Here is a 14,869-nt window from a genome sequence, read left to right as displayed (position 1 = left end):
CAGCTGCGTAGAGGCTGAAAGCTGAGCAACACCAGAAGGCAACACAACTCCGTCCACACCTTTGGTTCTTGCAAATGGTCCAGCACGGGTAACAAAGGCTGGCGGCAGCTCCCAGCCAGTAATTCTGCAGGGAAGCCACTGCACGAGTTGCCAGCTCTGCTTAGCTCACCTCGCTCATTTTTAGCACCAACTATATCAGCATACAAGTGATACATTAGCACCTCAAATGAAATATTTCATGTCACTATCCCTTGTACTGGTGAAGGAACATATAAGCACCAGTTCAGCGGTTTTATGGCTATTGTATAACTCACTGAGGTATGATAAAAATACTGAGGAGTGTTACTGAAGGCATCCACATTACTGAAAGAACCCACAAAAATGAGAATGTGGCTATGTTTTAGCAAGATGACTTTTCAAACAGTGACAAATAAGTCCAATACATTACAAACCAGCCTTTTTTTTTTTTCCTATAAAGTGCTTTTGAGTCAAATTATTCTTTTTTTTTTTTTTTAAATCTTCTTCAAATGCTTTTATAACAAAATACACAATAAAGGTCGACATTTGTTTGAAGGCCACTCCAAAGCCAGCAGGTCCGTGGTTTCCAGCACACCAGAAGTGCTCCAGGCAGCACTCGCCTCGGTGCTGAGCAGGTGCTGCTGCTCTGGGCTGGGATAATTTCAAAGCTGTGGGACCCAAAATAGCACCCCAGCCCACGGGTCAGGGCTGCTCTGCCCGCGCAAGAGCATCTCCGTAGCAGATTCATCCAGCAGCAAAGGAGCAGTGTAAGCCATCTCTGCTCCAAACACTATTTTGTTATTAGAAAACTCCCAGGGTTTTAAGCCTTCCACCACCTTGCTGACTAATATTTAGAGCAGCAGGTGGAAATCAGGCCTGACAATAACTCCCCAGAACCACAGAGATGCATGAGAGAAGCTTACGGGTGCCTTTGCATGACACATCATGTTCATACTATATATACACAGGAACATAAATAGAGCATGGGTGTAAATGCACATGTGTTTCTATATAGCTGTGTGTGGGGGCAGGTAGGGACGTGCACACACATCTATACACACTTGTACATGCTTGGGAGTTGATCCAATTTAGTACACATTTTCCTCTGTCATCTTGCTTTTGGCAGAGAACACGCAACTGGTAAACCAGCAGGTGCACAGTGCAGTATTACCGTTAAATATCAGAACAATTTAACTTCATTGGAAAGAAATGTACTGCTTAAATGCCAGGTTTAAATCCGTATGCAAAGGACTCAGTCAGAACCAAGACTCATAATGCACAGCGCTCGCACAGTGTAATCAAACGGACAAAGGTGGCTACTTAGCAAAAGTGCCTTTTAAATTAAAGGACTTGAGCTCCCCTAACGTAAGCCCTTCCTGAACAGGTGTTATTCTCAATATATTGTCAATAATCCTCTTTAAGTGCAGTTTTAAGACACGAAGCATTAGCACCTTGGTTTGAAGCAAATTAAAATCTGTTGTTACGGGATATCCACAAAACGGTTCACAAAGAGAAAGAGTTTATGGTCGTACCGAGCTCCAAGGACCAGCGCTCCAGGTAGCATCTCTAGGACAGTCCTGCACATTGCACTGCTCTCTGTCTGGTGGCTTTTCAAGGATTTCGCAGCCCAGATCCGTAAACCTTTCTCCGTTAGGGCGCTGGCACACCACCAGCCGTGTTCTTGTCCCTGTCCCGCATGGCTTTGTGCACTGGAAGTCAGCAGAAGACAGGGCAATCACTATCTGGGCAGCAAAAATACCGTCGATCGTTCCCTCAAAGCACTAGCACCTCTGAAAATGCGATAGTTGTTTCTGTTCCAAACCAACCCACCCCGGCCAAATCCCCCCCAAGTGCTGCACGAGTCTCAGATGGGGCATCAGCTGTTTCAGCTTCTCTCTTCCCAAAGCTGTTTATGCTGCTCCACGCAATGATACTGACAAAGCCAACATGATACTGGAGGTTAATGACTCTAATTGTTCATCTCAGATGAATTTTCAGAAGGGAGCAATGCTTGTATTAAAGAAAAAAAGGCCTTCAGTTAAACTCGACTTCTCTTAAAAAAAAAAATTAAAAAATCTTGATTTTTGTAGAATTCACTTTCGCCTGGGAAGAAACTTTTCCCATGAACCAAGCAGTTGCTAGGGTTCACTTGTTTATCAGAGGCTGCCTTTCGTGCTCCACTCTTTCTAATAAACGTCACCGCAATTTCCCCACTTCTCCCATTTTTCAGCCACCCGCCACTGAAAACCTTCCCCCGCACAGGGAGCCTGGGGTGACCGGTGCACTCACCTCTCCCCAGTTGCCATAAGCCCACTGAGGACAGGGGCCAGATTCGCACGATCTCTGCTCCATGGGTTTGTTTTTCTCATCGCAGTTATTTGCGGTATATCCATTTTCATCCTGGCACACCACGACCCGCCGCTGGAACCCCCCCGCACACGTGCTGGAGCACTGGAAGACACAATTGCCCACGGTTTTGTTGAATCCAGGAATAATTTTGCATTCCCGGGTCCTTCCTATTCCCAGGTCCTTCCCATTGCCTTGCACCGTGGGAATGCACTACCAGAAATTTAATACAGCTAACAGGTATTATTAACTTCAAAACCCAGCTATTGCTAATAGCAGTGCAATGACTTAGGCGCTGACTAAGCAAAGAAAATAAACACCAGCCTAGTTTTAAGCAGGTGAGTAATCCCCACTGCCTTTAATGCAGTGTTTGACATCCCATTTGTGCTTAATTCCCTTTAGGGACTTCTGTGATAAAGCACTGTGAACTGCTTCGGGTGAGAGGAGCTGGCATTAAGGCTCTTCTGTGCTTTGGCAACAGCTCTGCACAGCTGTAAATGTCCCAGGAGACAGCCAAGAAGCAGAGGTTGGCCTTTGCCTCATTGAAAATGATGCCATCAGCTTTCTGTCTGCAGAGCTTTGGAGATGCGAAGTGTGAGAGGCTGAGAAGCAATGCCTGCAGCCTAGCGCAACACTTGCTTGTGTGAGCAGAGAGCAGAATGCAGGGAGAAAGGTGCCTCTTTTCCCTGTGGGTGACATTAAGAAAAGCCCTGGACTAGCCCAGGGAAAAGAAAGAAAAAAAAAAAAAGATAAAAACAAACCCCAAACAAATCAAACCAAAAAATTCCCCCCAAAACCAACCAAACCAACCAACAACAACAAAAAATCCCCAAAAGCCCCAAACAAAAATCAGAAATAAGAAAGTCAGGGCACTTACAGCACCCCAGGGGCCAATCCTCCACTGATTGCCTCCCGGTATATGGGCACGGTTTCGGTTCGGGCTGCCTCCGGGGTGCAGTTTCAAGCGATGATCTGGATAGAGGAAAGGGTGGATGGGCCTGCCATAGTCATGGCTGTTCGGATGACAAGGAGACATGGAGCAGTCTTGCTCGGTGGTGGGGAGGTCGTCTGGATCGCACTCACTCCTATCCACCAGCTGGTCACTGTAATTGATGCAGATCACTTGTCGCGTTGCCTTACCTTGACCGCAAGTCACCGAGCACTGCATTACAGTGGGAAAAGGAGACACAGTCACATTTCTGGCTTTAAAAATCTGACAGACAGCTATTGCTAATAATAAACAGCAGAAGACCTTAATCCCCCCACTTATAAAATGGTACGTGTGACAGATCGACAATGAGGTCTACAGGGCTGCAAGAGACAGCGTGATGCTTACAGAGCTCCACTCCAGGGCTTTCCACTGCCCACATGGTGTCACGGTGCACATCTCCGTGGCTGATGGTTTCGGGAGGTGGAAACAAGCTGACTCATCGGCCACCGAGCCCTGGTCATCCCGACAACTGACATATCTCATCCGGGTACCCTTCCCACATGTTGCAGAGCACTAGGGAAGAGCAAAAAACACTCCACTAGAGAGTTTCCTGATATGTATTATGAGGGCTTTGGAATGCAAATTTGGTTAAATGTACTTAATATCACATTGTCTATTGTTGAAGAATCCTGAAAGTATTAAGACACACACTTACCGGTGTCCAGGATCCAAATCTCCACTGTGTCCTGTGAATGCCCGGTATGGATCTCTTGGTTTCAGGACTATTTGGATGGGGAGGACATGCTGCTATTTCACAGTCCTGTAAATGAAATACATGAGGGAAAAGAGGGAAATAAAGACTTCACGGATGTTTCAGTTAAACCACCTCCTCTTCAATTTAGTTATGAACAATGCACATTGTCTTTTAAACCTGTGACCTGCATGCTTGTGTGCTGGTGGATTTTCTCCTGGCATCCACTTGGAGGATCAGCAAAACTTGGTATCAGTACCCAAAGGGCTTCGTATGCAGAACCCTCAGTGGACTTTTGACTTATTGGGAACTCTACAACAGGGATTCCCATAAACATGTGCCACCTCTGTGTATTAAAACTAGATGTTTTTGAGGCAAAAAGTGAGAGTTCATTAAGAGTTCTGGTACGAACACACATCTGCAAAGCAGCAACTTCATTGTTGACTGCAGCCCTTTGATGCCCTGCAGCCCACCAGAACGCCTATGTTCACGTGCTGGTCTTCACCACACGCTAAGCATGCAAGGTATTGGGGACAGGCTCGTCATTCTGCTCAGTCCTGGCACAGTGCCTAACAGGAGGGTTTTGGTCCTGTCCAGACCTCCTGGGAGGTCTGGTGACAGAAAAGATGAATGGCCATGACTTTACTCCATGAGCCTACAAGTAGTCATTGCCAAAAATTAAATTACTACTGATCGTCACTGAGAGGGAGAGGACGGCTCTTGACAAATGGCATAAATGATTTCCTCATTGTTATGATTTTACTTACACTGGAGACATGCGTGCCAAATGGTGGCTGATGACAAGTAGGTTTGTAACCCCTTGACTATCGTGCCATCGGTCTCCATACATGGGAAAAACAGCCCCTTCATAAATGTTGTGGCCTTAGTTAAACTCTGTGAAGTCATGGAAGGCCGAAGCTGGGCAGGGTAACAGCACTATGACTCTGCTAGATGACAGATACATGGTAATGTTCTGTTTTATTCAACTGCTTCAGACACTCTGGACATGTCCTCTGCTTGAAATGGGAATTCACGTATTCGCTTCCAAGTACCAGCGAACACAGCATGGAAAGCCTCTTCAGCAAATTTGCAAAGGGTTTGCAATAGTTCTTAATTTATCCAGTCAGGGGGGATGTGTCTGGAATTGTAGCTGGCACCCATGCCATATTGTCACGTGCAGCAGATGATGGTCCCAAGCTGCCATTTGTACCACACAGCAGCAGCCCTGCAGCCACGTGAGCCCAGACTGCAGTCAGGCATCCCAGAGCGCACACAACCCAAAGGAAGTGTCTGCTATGTAGAGACTCCAGCCTCTGAGGCTGGTAAATACTGTCCCATCTTATCCTTCTTGTCTCTGGTTGTCTTCCTATATTCATCTACTGCTGCTTCTTTAGCTCACAAGCTCTTAGAGACCTGTTTTAGCTTTGCATCTGTACACACCCTGCACATCCCAACCTGTGACTACAGCTCCATGGATACAAACCATAAGCAAAGACAATCTTTACCCCACAAAGTCCTGATGCCCTCATGACAAGCTGCCCGTTCCCTTTTTGGCAATCCGGTTCTTCAGAGTGTAATGTTAATCACATGGAGAGGGTCTGGATGGGAACTCCCTTAATACTCTCTGTCCTGCTTCTACCAAAACCATGGTGCTGTGCTGCACCTTTCCAACAGTCATACTGCAGACCAAGATATTGCTCTGCATGGACTGGTGTTCAGGGGAAAAGCCTTTGCTGCAGCAAGACATCCCCTGAAGATGCAGCCTAGCTGCCTCTGTACACACGCTGGTAAAGGATGGAAACAGGAGAGCAGGATTTACCTGGGTATCTGTTGGCCTGGTTGCAGCGTTACATTCATTATCATCCACCACCGACACATAGGTGCCCACAACACACTTCACCGCTCTCATCTGGTAGCCTTGGCCACAAGTCATTGTGCACTGGGAGAGGACAGACAGGAGAAAGAAGTGAGAAAGAAGTGCTGGGTCTGAGTAGCTGCTTTCATTCAAAAGTATTAATCATCCCAGCCTGCGTTTAGGCATGTAGCATGAGCAGTAAAAATAAAGCCCAGCTTCCCCCTGTGTTTCTCTCCACTTCATGTATTTCAGCTTTAAATTAGGTCAAAGTTTTAATTCACTGTGCCCACCAGAGCCTCACTCGCTTCACTTGCTTCCTCAGGAATGAAGGTGTGAGCGTTTAAAGGATTTACTTTGCTGCACACAGTAAATCATAGTTTGGCACAACCTGCATCATATCCTTCTTTAAAACTGGCTGTTTGGCCCCATGGTAGCACAGGCAGCTAATGAATGATTTTGCTGATGGGAAATAAGTCTGACTGGGACAACTAGTCTGGGTTTGTTTTTAAGTCAAGAGCTAACAGTTTTGTGGAAAAGGAGATGCCAGAACACTCTGGGAGAAATGAGCAACTTGTATTTTAGCAGAAAAACCTTTGCCAACCCAGAAACTGGAAAACATTAAAAACAACAAAAGCTATTCAATGGGAGCAGCTTTTCTGTGAAAATTAGGCCACATATTTATGTGCCTAAATATGGATTTAGGAGCGTAACCTTGGAAACCCTCTTTTAAAAAATCACGGCCAATTTAGTATGACACAAATTAAATTTAGCACAAAGGGCAGGTACTGTTATTGCTGCCCATCCGCTGAACCCAAACGAACAGAGGGCTGCTTTGGTGTGCAAACCAATTAACACAGTTATGCTGTTGAGTTTGGATGAAAGGGTAGCACCCAGCCTCGGCCACCAGCACCCAGGTCCCACCAACCCGGAGCCCCGTGGTACCTGGCCCCACGGCCCCACTTGCCACGAAGCACATTCCTGCTGCTGGCACATCTGCACCGACTCCGGCTTTGTTTCGGGGTCACAAAACCTGTCGTTCAACTGATCTTCTCCAAACTGGCACCAGGTCTGGCGGTGTTTGTGCCCTTTTCCACAGGTGACCAGGCACTGCGAGGAGTAAAGCACAAAAGCTCAGGCGGTGCTGAGGATGCACTGCCAGCTCAGCACCTGCACCGGTGCTGAAAAATAAGCCTGGAGACCCCGCTGCAACCACTGCTTAAAAACTGGTGCCGAGAGGTGGTTATTTAGCTAATGACCATGTGTGCTGGAAAACACATGAGTGCCTTGCAATGAGACAGGGCTGTCCTCAGAAGCTGGCCCAGAGCAGAAACTGGAGTGTGGAGAGCACAGCTGGGCTGGGACCCTTCAGCAGAGTGAGACCATGAAGGATCTTTACTTCCAGCAGCTGTAAGACATAGGTCAAAGCCCTGGGGCTGCCCGATGCCACTTTAGCTGTGCAAAACAGGGTGTCAAAGACTTGCAAACAGCTTGCTGGGCTCTGAGTGTGCATGTTAAGGGTTTCAGCTCCTGCAGGGTGTGAGTGCCTCTTCCACCACCCTGGCATGGCTTGCACTGCCAGCAGCTCAACCCAGAAGATAGATTTTCTTGCAAAGAACAATCCCTGTTCCCACTAAATAGTTTTTATTATTTCCTAAAAGAACACGGTTCAAGGAAATGAGAGCTATTTGGCCACAAAGGTGACAAGCTGCCTTTGAACTGTTCTTCAGCATCACTGGTCCTGCTGCAGGGAAAACCTCTCAAGATACAATTTTATTGCATTGCAAAGGACACCAACAGCAGCAGAAGAGGTAACGGTAATAAACAGCAGCGAGAGGGTTGAGCAGGACATTAGCAGGGTGAAATCCTGCCCTCCAGTGACAGGCAGAGCAGCCAGGGCTCGTGAGGACAATCTCAAGGGAAAATGAGGGCAAGAAGGTATTTTTTCTTCCCCAAGCTACAGAAGAACCGTGGAAAAACTGGGGAGAAATTTCTGCAGGATTGGAGAGAAATTAACACCCTGTGGCTTCGCAGGGAGGGAAATGGCCACTTGACCAGTAGTCACAAGGCCAGTGACTTTGCTGCCTATCTCAAGCCTCCCTGTGCACAGCCTTGGGGACACCCTCTGTAGCAGGCACAGTGCCACCGTACCCTGGGACACAAACAGAATGCAAGGGATGAGCAGGGACAGAGCAATTGCTTTGCAGGCACCAGCCCCTCAGGGTTAGGACCACAGGGTGAACCCATAGTGGTGACCAGCACCTACCTCTGACCAGTCACCAGTTTTCCACTGGGGGCACAAGAAGTCGCTGCACCGCTGCACTGTCAGCTTCTCCTGCTGACTGCACTTGCTGTCATCCAGGACGTCGTTGTAGGTGTTCACACACATGGCTCGCCGCCGCCGCGTGCCCCCGCCACAGCTCTTGGAGCACTGGGAAGGAGAGACACCGAGTCAATACTTTCTGCCGCTCTATTACGGGGTGAGAGCCTGTTTATTTCTTTCATCCCACCTGCAGACAGGACTGCGAAGAGACTGCAAAAAACCTCCGGAAGAACAATTTGTATTTTAAGTAACAAGCTGTTACTTTATATATTCCTTTAAAAATCCAGTCTTGCTAAGCTTAATAAAAATCTTGCAGCAATGAGTTTACGAATTCATTTTGGGTTATAACCCCATGATTACTTCTACAAGTGTTGCCTTTCAGTTCTCCCAAATGGCTGTAGCTTGTTCTCATTTTAGGAGAGATAAATTATTTCCAGCCAGCCTGTTCCCCTTCACTGTGCCCTCCCTGAAAAGCCCCAGGCTCATAATCCTCTAGGTCTGCATCAGGAATATTCCTGGCCATGGAGAAGTATTCCGCAAAAAAGTGTAAAGCAAACAAATTTCAGAAGTCTGCCACTGACGGCAACACATCCTCCTGGCTTCTGCCAGGAAGTCTGCCTGTGATGGGAGAAGACAGCCAGCCAGGCTCAGTGTAATGAAGACAGACCCTGGGATGTTTAAAAGCGTAAGTTCATTGCAGTGGAAAACAAGCAGTACCAGGCTGCTTTGTGCTACAGCGTCCTCCAGAAAAAGCAATGGAAGCAGAATCGCTGTGGCCAACTTTTATATGCTATATGCAACCTAAACAGCCTGACAGCCCCATGTGAGGGGGAGACAGTGTCTGCCATACCACTGAGCATCCCTCACCTCCGTCCAGGCCGAGTACCGCCATCCTCCCACGTTACAGTCTCCAGTGCACTTCTCCCTCGTGCTGGGCTTGGGCTGGCTGCTGCAGAAGCGGTCGTCAACCTTCTCTATTTTCCCCTCCAGCCTGCTGTACTTGGAGCAGTAGATCTCCAGGGTGCGGTACCCCAGCCCACACTGGGCCGTGCACTCACTCTTCCTCGCAATGTGCCACCTGAGCCAAGGAAAGCAAGTGTCAGCCCTGGTGTGGCAAAAATCCATTCCTCCACATGAAGGCACCTGCCTTGGAGAGGATCAGAAGAGGCAGAAGGAGCTGTGGGGCTCTGCGACTCTGCAGGTAACATGTTTAGGGGTGTTTGACATGAATAAGGAATATACACTCTTGAACTGGAAGTTTTGGCTCCTTACAATACTTCCCAATGCTTTGAAGCTTCCAAAAACCTGAGGCAACAAACCCTGGCATTGTTTCATGTGCAGAAGAACTGTCACCAGGTCCTTCTTAGAGACAGCAAAGCCACGCTACGACTCTGGGGGAACCATACAAAGTGGCAGGGGGTTCCATGGTTGAGCAAGGAGCAGTGCTTTGATGGCTTTCTATTCCACATTCCCCTGAAGGGTCACCACTTGGGCCTCTAAAAACAAAATACTGAAAAATACAGCATCAGAAAATGATCTGCACAGGCTTGAAATGTGTGACAAGGCATTCCACAAGGCAGGATGCCTGCAAAACAGTTTCAGCACTCCAAAGCGTGAGCTATTTACTTGCTTCAAGATACATGAGCCCCAGAGGTGTCAGCGGGGAGCAGGGTTGTTCCTCTGGCTGGATGGACTTGCACCCTGGTGCCTCCTTCCTGGAAAGGGCAGCAAGGACTGATGGTGGTGGCCCTTGAGGACCCACCTGAGGATACTCACCAGGGTCACCTGGACACCAGGACAGAGTCACCAGGTCCCCAGGGTCACCTGGACACCAGCTGCCAGGCCTCAGCTCTGTCAAGAGATGCTGGACACAAAGTCTGATCCACAGAGACGTCAGAGACCTTGGAGTCAAGAGGACCTTACCGCACTTTGCCGGGGGTGCTCCTGGGGACAGAGGCAGTGACATGTCCCCTGTGGGTCCTGGAGACCCTGGGGCTGTCATGACAGCCTGTGCAGGGAGTGCAGAGCCCCACTCCTAAGCCTAGAGAGCAAACTTCAGGGCAGCTAGGAGAAGAATAAGATCAAGGGGATTTGGAGTCAATAGCTCCTCAATGGTGGGAGCCCTCATGTCCCTGCCTGCTTTTCAAACTCCTGCATTTGCCCTTCTCAAGTTTCCAACCTGTTGCAATAGCAACAGCTGTTACCGCGACAACCCGACCTACAGCCCCTATACAGCCCTGGGTTTAGCACAGCCAGAGAAACCCCTGGGGAAACTCAACCATCCCAGTTACTTCACCAGCAGCCGTTTAAAGCCACCATATGTAAATTCCAGAAAGCAAAACATTGCTTCTTAAAGGAAAATGGGTTGTAATGATTCAAGCCATGCTCCATCAATTCCAGCTCGCCAGCAGTTGTCTGGGTACAGCCCCAAATCTGCTCCACACTTAAGCCTAATCTTTGCTTTAAGCAAACAATGATAAATCCAAGTCTCAGTTCCTCTTTTGCTTTAAGCATATGTTTTTCCCTCTTTGCAGGCTGTTTCTAGGATGGCGTTAAACACTTCTGATCCAGGCAGATGCGGATTTCAGGCACTGTATTGCACAGGGAGATTTTTCAACACTAGGTGAATTTTTTTTTATAGTTAGCACTAATTTAATCCAATAAGAGAAATGTGAAAATGTAGAAAAGTGCCTCTCAAAACACAGCTGGTGGATGCCAGTCCCTCTTGGTTTACAAAGAGGCAACTGCTAATCCTTTTCTTTTTTTAAATCTAACAGGCTGGTGAGAAAAGGATTTATGGTGAGAGGCGAAAGGAAAGAGGAGTAAACAACAAATATATGATGTAATGTGTACACATGGCTGAGTAGAGTGCACCTTAATTCACATTCTGTGCTACAAGGCTCGGTGATGGGGTCAGGCTGGGGAAGTCGATCACACCGCTGGTCCGACACTGTGAGCTGGTCCGACTCTCTCGTACACACGGGTTTCCTTTTTCTTTCTCCTACACAGAAAAAAACCCCACACATCGTTTGAGTCATACAGGAAAGTGATTAAATCAGTTATTTCTCTTACTCCTCCTATAGTAGCAATTAAGAGACATTTAATTATGCTTTTAAACTTCTTTCAGAAATGGGGGGGTGGGTTAAGACTCTCTAAGAGGAGCAGCAGAGCAGTGTTGTGCCTTGTACGATGTTATCTACCACTACAGCCCAGGGAAACAGTCACATCCATAACATGAGAATCTCACAGAAAGCAAATGGAGAGGGATTTAACAGCACTGCCCAGATCACAGATGAATCCAGGACAAAACCGTGTCTTCTTTATAGCCTTCCCAAGCACCCACCTTGGCAGAGCTTACTGCAGGGCTGCCACGGGCCATACGCATTCCAGTAAAACTGCTGAGGTTTGTCCTCAATGGGGATATTAAATGTGTAACGAACATCAGGATTGTACAAATTGCCCACTGATAAAACCTGAGGGGAGAAAAAGATGAAGCAGAGTAAACCAACAGATTTTGCTGCCCACCTTTTTCGGTCCAGTAATGCTGGCTGGACTTTTCCACACACACAACATATACTTCACCTGAAGTGTTATTTCTTGCTCAATCCGATCTGTAGAATTAATCCTTTCAATAGTATTATCCGATCCGCTGTATTCGATCACAGCATTCCCAACTTTGATTTCCCTTTTAAACATACTGACGACAAAGTCTCCATTTAATATAAAGTCTCCTTGACTGTTAGATAAGGCTGCATAGGTGCAAAAAACAAGAACTAAAGACGCAGAATTAACTCATACGAACATAATAACGTGGGTCATGCGCTCTCAGGGCTCCCTTTCATTGGGCTGGGAGGAGAAGGCCGCTGGCACTCTCAAACAGAAAGGATATAAAGAGAGCAGCAAAGCTCTTACAGACATTGTGCCTTCTCCTTTTTCCACCAGAGAGCCTCATTAAAATGAAGTCTGAATGCCTGAAGTTTTTGCTACAGAGTTCACCCATAACCCAGGGCAAAGAGATACCCAAAAGGCAAGCTGGCCCGGCTGCCACACGCCGAATGCACAGTCTGTGTCCCCTCATACACTGCAGAAATAATCCTGCCCGTGTCTTTCTGTTAGCCACGCAGGTAGGGTGGCTTCCCTGTTGTTTCCAGGTATGTTCTTAGGCTAAATACATGTACCCTAATCGACCAAATGTCATTTTCCAGTAGATAATTACAGGGAGTTTGGTCAGTATCTCTCCCACTCATTCCCTCTCCCTCCTCCCCCCCTACTTTTTATTATTCCAAATCTTAAGGTATGTGAAAGCACTGGAGGCTTAAAGCCTAAATGCTTTATAAAAGGAACGGTTTCCTGAAAACAGCAGTCTGCTGCACAACTTCACACTAATGCGATTATGTAGCTAATTTCCTAAGTTAGTTTCCCCACCATTTCACCCATCACAGCTACATTGCTCCAAAGCCTCTGTACTGAAAAATCTAAACACCAAGGGAAAGGTTTTTACATGGAATGAGAAGAGAAAATAAAGCAAAACAATGCTCAGTAGCAAACAGACACAGGATGGAGAAAAACTCACAAAGCAGACGCTATACTCAAACAAATTCCACACTTCGGAGGCTTTATTGTCATTAGGCAGTAGTAAAACTCATTAAAGGATTCCTTCCCATTTACTGTATCTCCTACAACAGTAGGTACACATCTTGGACTTGATGACAACATCAAATTCCTCCTAAATTGTTAAGCAACTACAAGGTTCACAGTACTGAGGGCCCAAGATTTTACACTCAGTGAGCTGCAAAATAAGCGGACACATGCGCACTTCTCATTTGCTTCTAGTCAGGCCTAATGTGAAGAGATTCTTTCCCAGCAATATTAAAGCAACATTAAAGAAGATTTGACTTCATTGCTTCCCAAGAAGATTAAAGGCCCTCCAAGAAGAGCTGAGAAGTTCTTTGGGGCTCCTTCTGGGGTGGACCAGTTTGAATAGGCACAACACGGGGAGGATTGTTTTTCTAGAAAAGAGGAATAATGAAATGTATCTCCCTTTCCCAGGACAGAAAACTACCACACCTTAGTAAGGTTTTCTTGGTACTGATGTGCGTTCATGCTGCACCATCTCATTTCATTGCTGTGAATGTACAGAAACTATGCAAGGCAGCAAAGCGGCTGGAAGTGAATGGCTGCGGGTGCACAGGGACAGACAGACAGCCTTGCATGACCCCAGTCTGGGAATGAGGACAGGGGGAACCTGCTCAGCTTTTTGCCTGAATGAAGGGTCCAGCCACATGGATAGCAGTGGAGAACAGCCACCAAAGTTGTCAACACCATTTCCCTTTGGTGAGCGATAGTCTCCTCTACTCAAGCAAAGTCCTTTACCTTTCACATGCTAGGAACCACCAGCCTGATCCCACTTTTAATATGCTCAGTTACAGAGAGCACTTGGGCTAAGCCCTGTATTTTGCAAAAACACTCAACAATGCAGGGATTTTGTGAGATTAAAGGAGATGAAGTGCCCTGCTCAGGGGTTTAAATATGGAAACCCCAACTCCAGTGCTGGATATGGGGTGTGCAGAATAGGAGGAACAGAGCTGGGAAAGCAGCCACCATCCACCTGGGACTGCAAGGGGCCACAGCCTGATGCCCTGCTCCATCAGCAACCCCACCAGATTCTGAGGGACACAAACAGGACTTGATGGGAAAACCAGCCTTCGACTGGCAGGTGTAATATCGGTTGTAATGTGTGTTGGTGTTATATCCACTATTGAACCCAAACAGAATTTTCTATGGGGTGAACCACTGATCAGCATGGTAGAAAAGAGACACATGGCTGTGTTAAAAGCATATGTGCGTGCCGCAGACTGGTCTAACACAGCACCACAAGCATTTTAAACTATCCCCAGAGAGATACCCACAGATTACAGAAAACAGTGACCATCAATGTCCAGTAGTCAAAGGCCAAGTTACTGTTAGCTTTAAATCAAACAAACATCTTTGGTGCAGGATATTTCATTACAGTTACATATCACTGTCAGGCAGGGACAAGAAGGGCTCAGTCTAAGTGAAATCAGAATTATTATTCTCAGGGGAATAGAAAACAATTTCTCTTTGGGTTTGTTTGTACACACATCTTTCAGGCTATGGCACATTTGCTCTCCAGCCAAGGCACAGCGAGTGTAGAGATGTGTCAAGTTGTGATGAGAAGACTCCAGCAGAACACAGAAGTCTGTTTGGTTCCCAGCTTAATGCCTCAGCTCCCACCCACAGCACCGGCTCAAGAGTCCTTCCCAGCCCCAGAGACACTCTAAGGGGATATTTCTTATAGTCCGTGAACCTCCCAAACTTTGCATCAAGGATAGCATGAAAAAAACAAGGAACGAGATAAGGCTGCATGTTTGGTAGATATATGAGATCAAGTCTCAATAAGAAAACATTTCCCTTAAGTGAATTCTTCATCCTCCCTAACAGAGAGCAGCCAGTGGCTATCGCCACGATCACACAATAAAGCAGATTTCTAGACTTAAACAAGGACCGTAACTCACCCAGGTAGTTGTCATCCTCTGGTTTCCCTGAGTAACTGTGCTGACGCACATCAATATTAGTTGCACCAGCTGGGATACGGACCACAACGTTATAGCCTAGAAAAGATTTAAC

At 47.0% G+C, this 14,869-nt stretch overlaps 1 protein-coding gene across 5 annotated transcripts in view; it reads right to left on the bottom strand.

Annotated features, from left to right (window-relative positions):
* ADAMTS9 (ADAM metallopeptidase with thrombospondin type 1 motif 9) overlaps positions 1 to 14,869 on the bottom strand; it is an 83,203-nt gene that overhangs the window by 36,364 nt on the left and 31,970 nt on the right. For all 5 annotated transcript variants that reach the window (XR_010652050.2, XM_065845690.2, XM_065845689.2 and 2 more), the window contains 13 exons: positions 14,758 to 14,853; positions 11,804 to 11,970; positions 11,565 to 11,694; positions 11,096 to 11,222; positions 9,089 to 9,299; positions 8,165 to 8,329; positions 6,844 to 7,008; positions 5,866 to 5,985; positions 4,011 to 4,115; positions 3,701 to 3,868; positions 3,242 to 3,526; positions 2,308 to 2,469; positions 1,551 to 1,727 (listed from right to left, as the gene is read on the bottom strand). Coding sequence is in view for 4 of the 5 variants with exons in the window: in XM_065845690.2 (XP_065701762.1) it covers positions 1,551 to 1,727; positions 2,308 to 2,469; positions 3,242 to 3,526; positions 3,701 to 3,868; positions 4,011 to 4,115; positions 5,866 to 5,985; positions 6,844 to 7,008; positions 8,165 to 8,329; positions 9,089 to 9,299; positions 11,096 to 11,222; positions 11,565 to 11,694; positions 11,804 to 11,970; positions 14,758 to 14,853 (2,078 nt within the window). In the remaining variant the exon portion in view is untranslated. The remainder of the gene's footprint in view (positions 1 to 1,550; positions 1,728 to 2,307; positions 2,470 to 3,241; positions 3,527 to 3,700; positions 3,869 to 4,010; positions 4,116 to 5,865; positions 5,986 to 6,843; positions 7,009 to 8,164; positions 8,330 to 9,088; positions 9,300 to 11,095; positions 11,223 to 11,564; positions 11,695 to 11,803; positions 11,971 to 14,757; positions 14,854 to 14,869) is intronic.

Source organism: Patagioenas fasciata, chromosome 10 (assembly GCF_037038585.1).
Source record: "Patagioenas fasciata isolate bPatFas1 chromosome 10, bPatFas1.hap1, whole genome shotgun sequence".
NCBI classification, from domain to species: domain Eukaryota; kingdom Metazoa; phylum Chordata; class Aves; order Columbiformes; family Columbidae; genus Patagioenas; species Patagioenas fasciata.
This window is presented reverse-complemented; position numbering and strand designations above follow the sequence as displayed.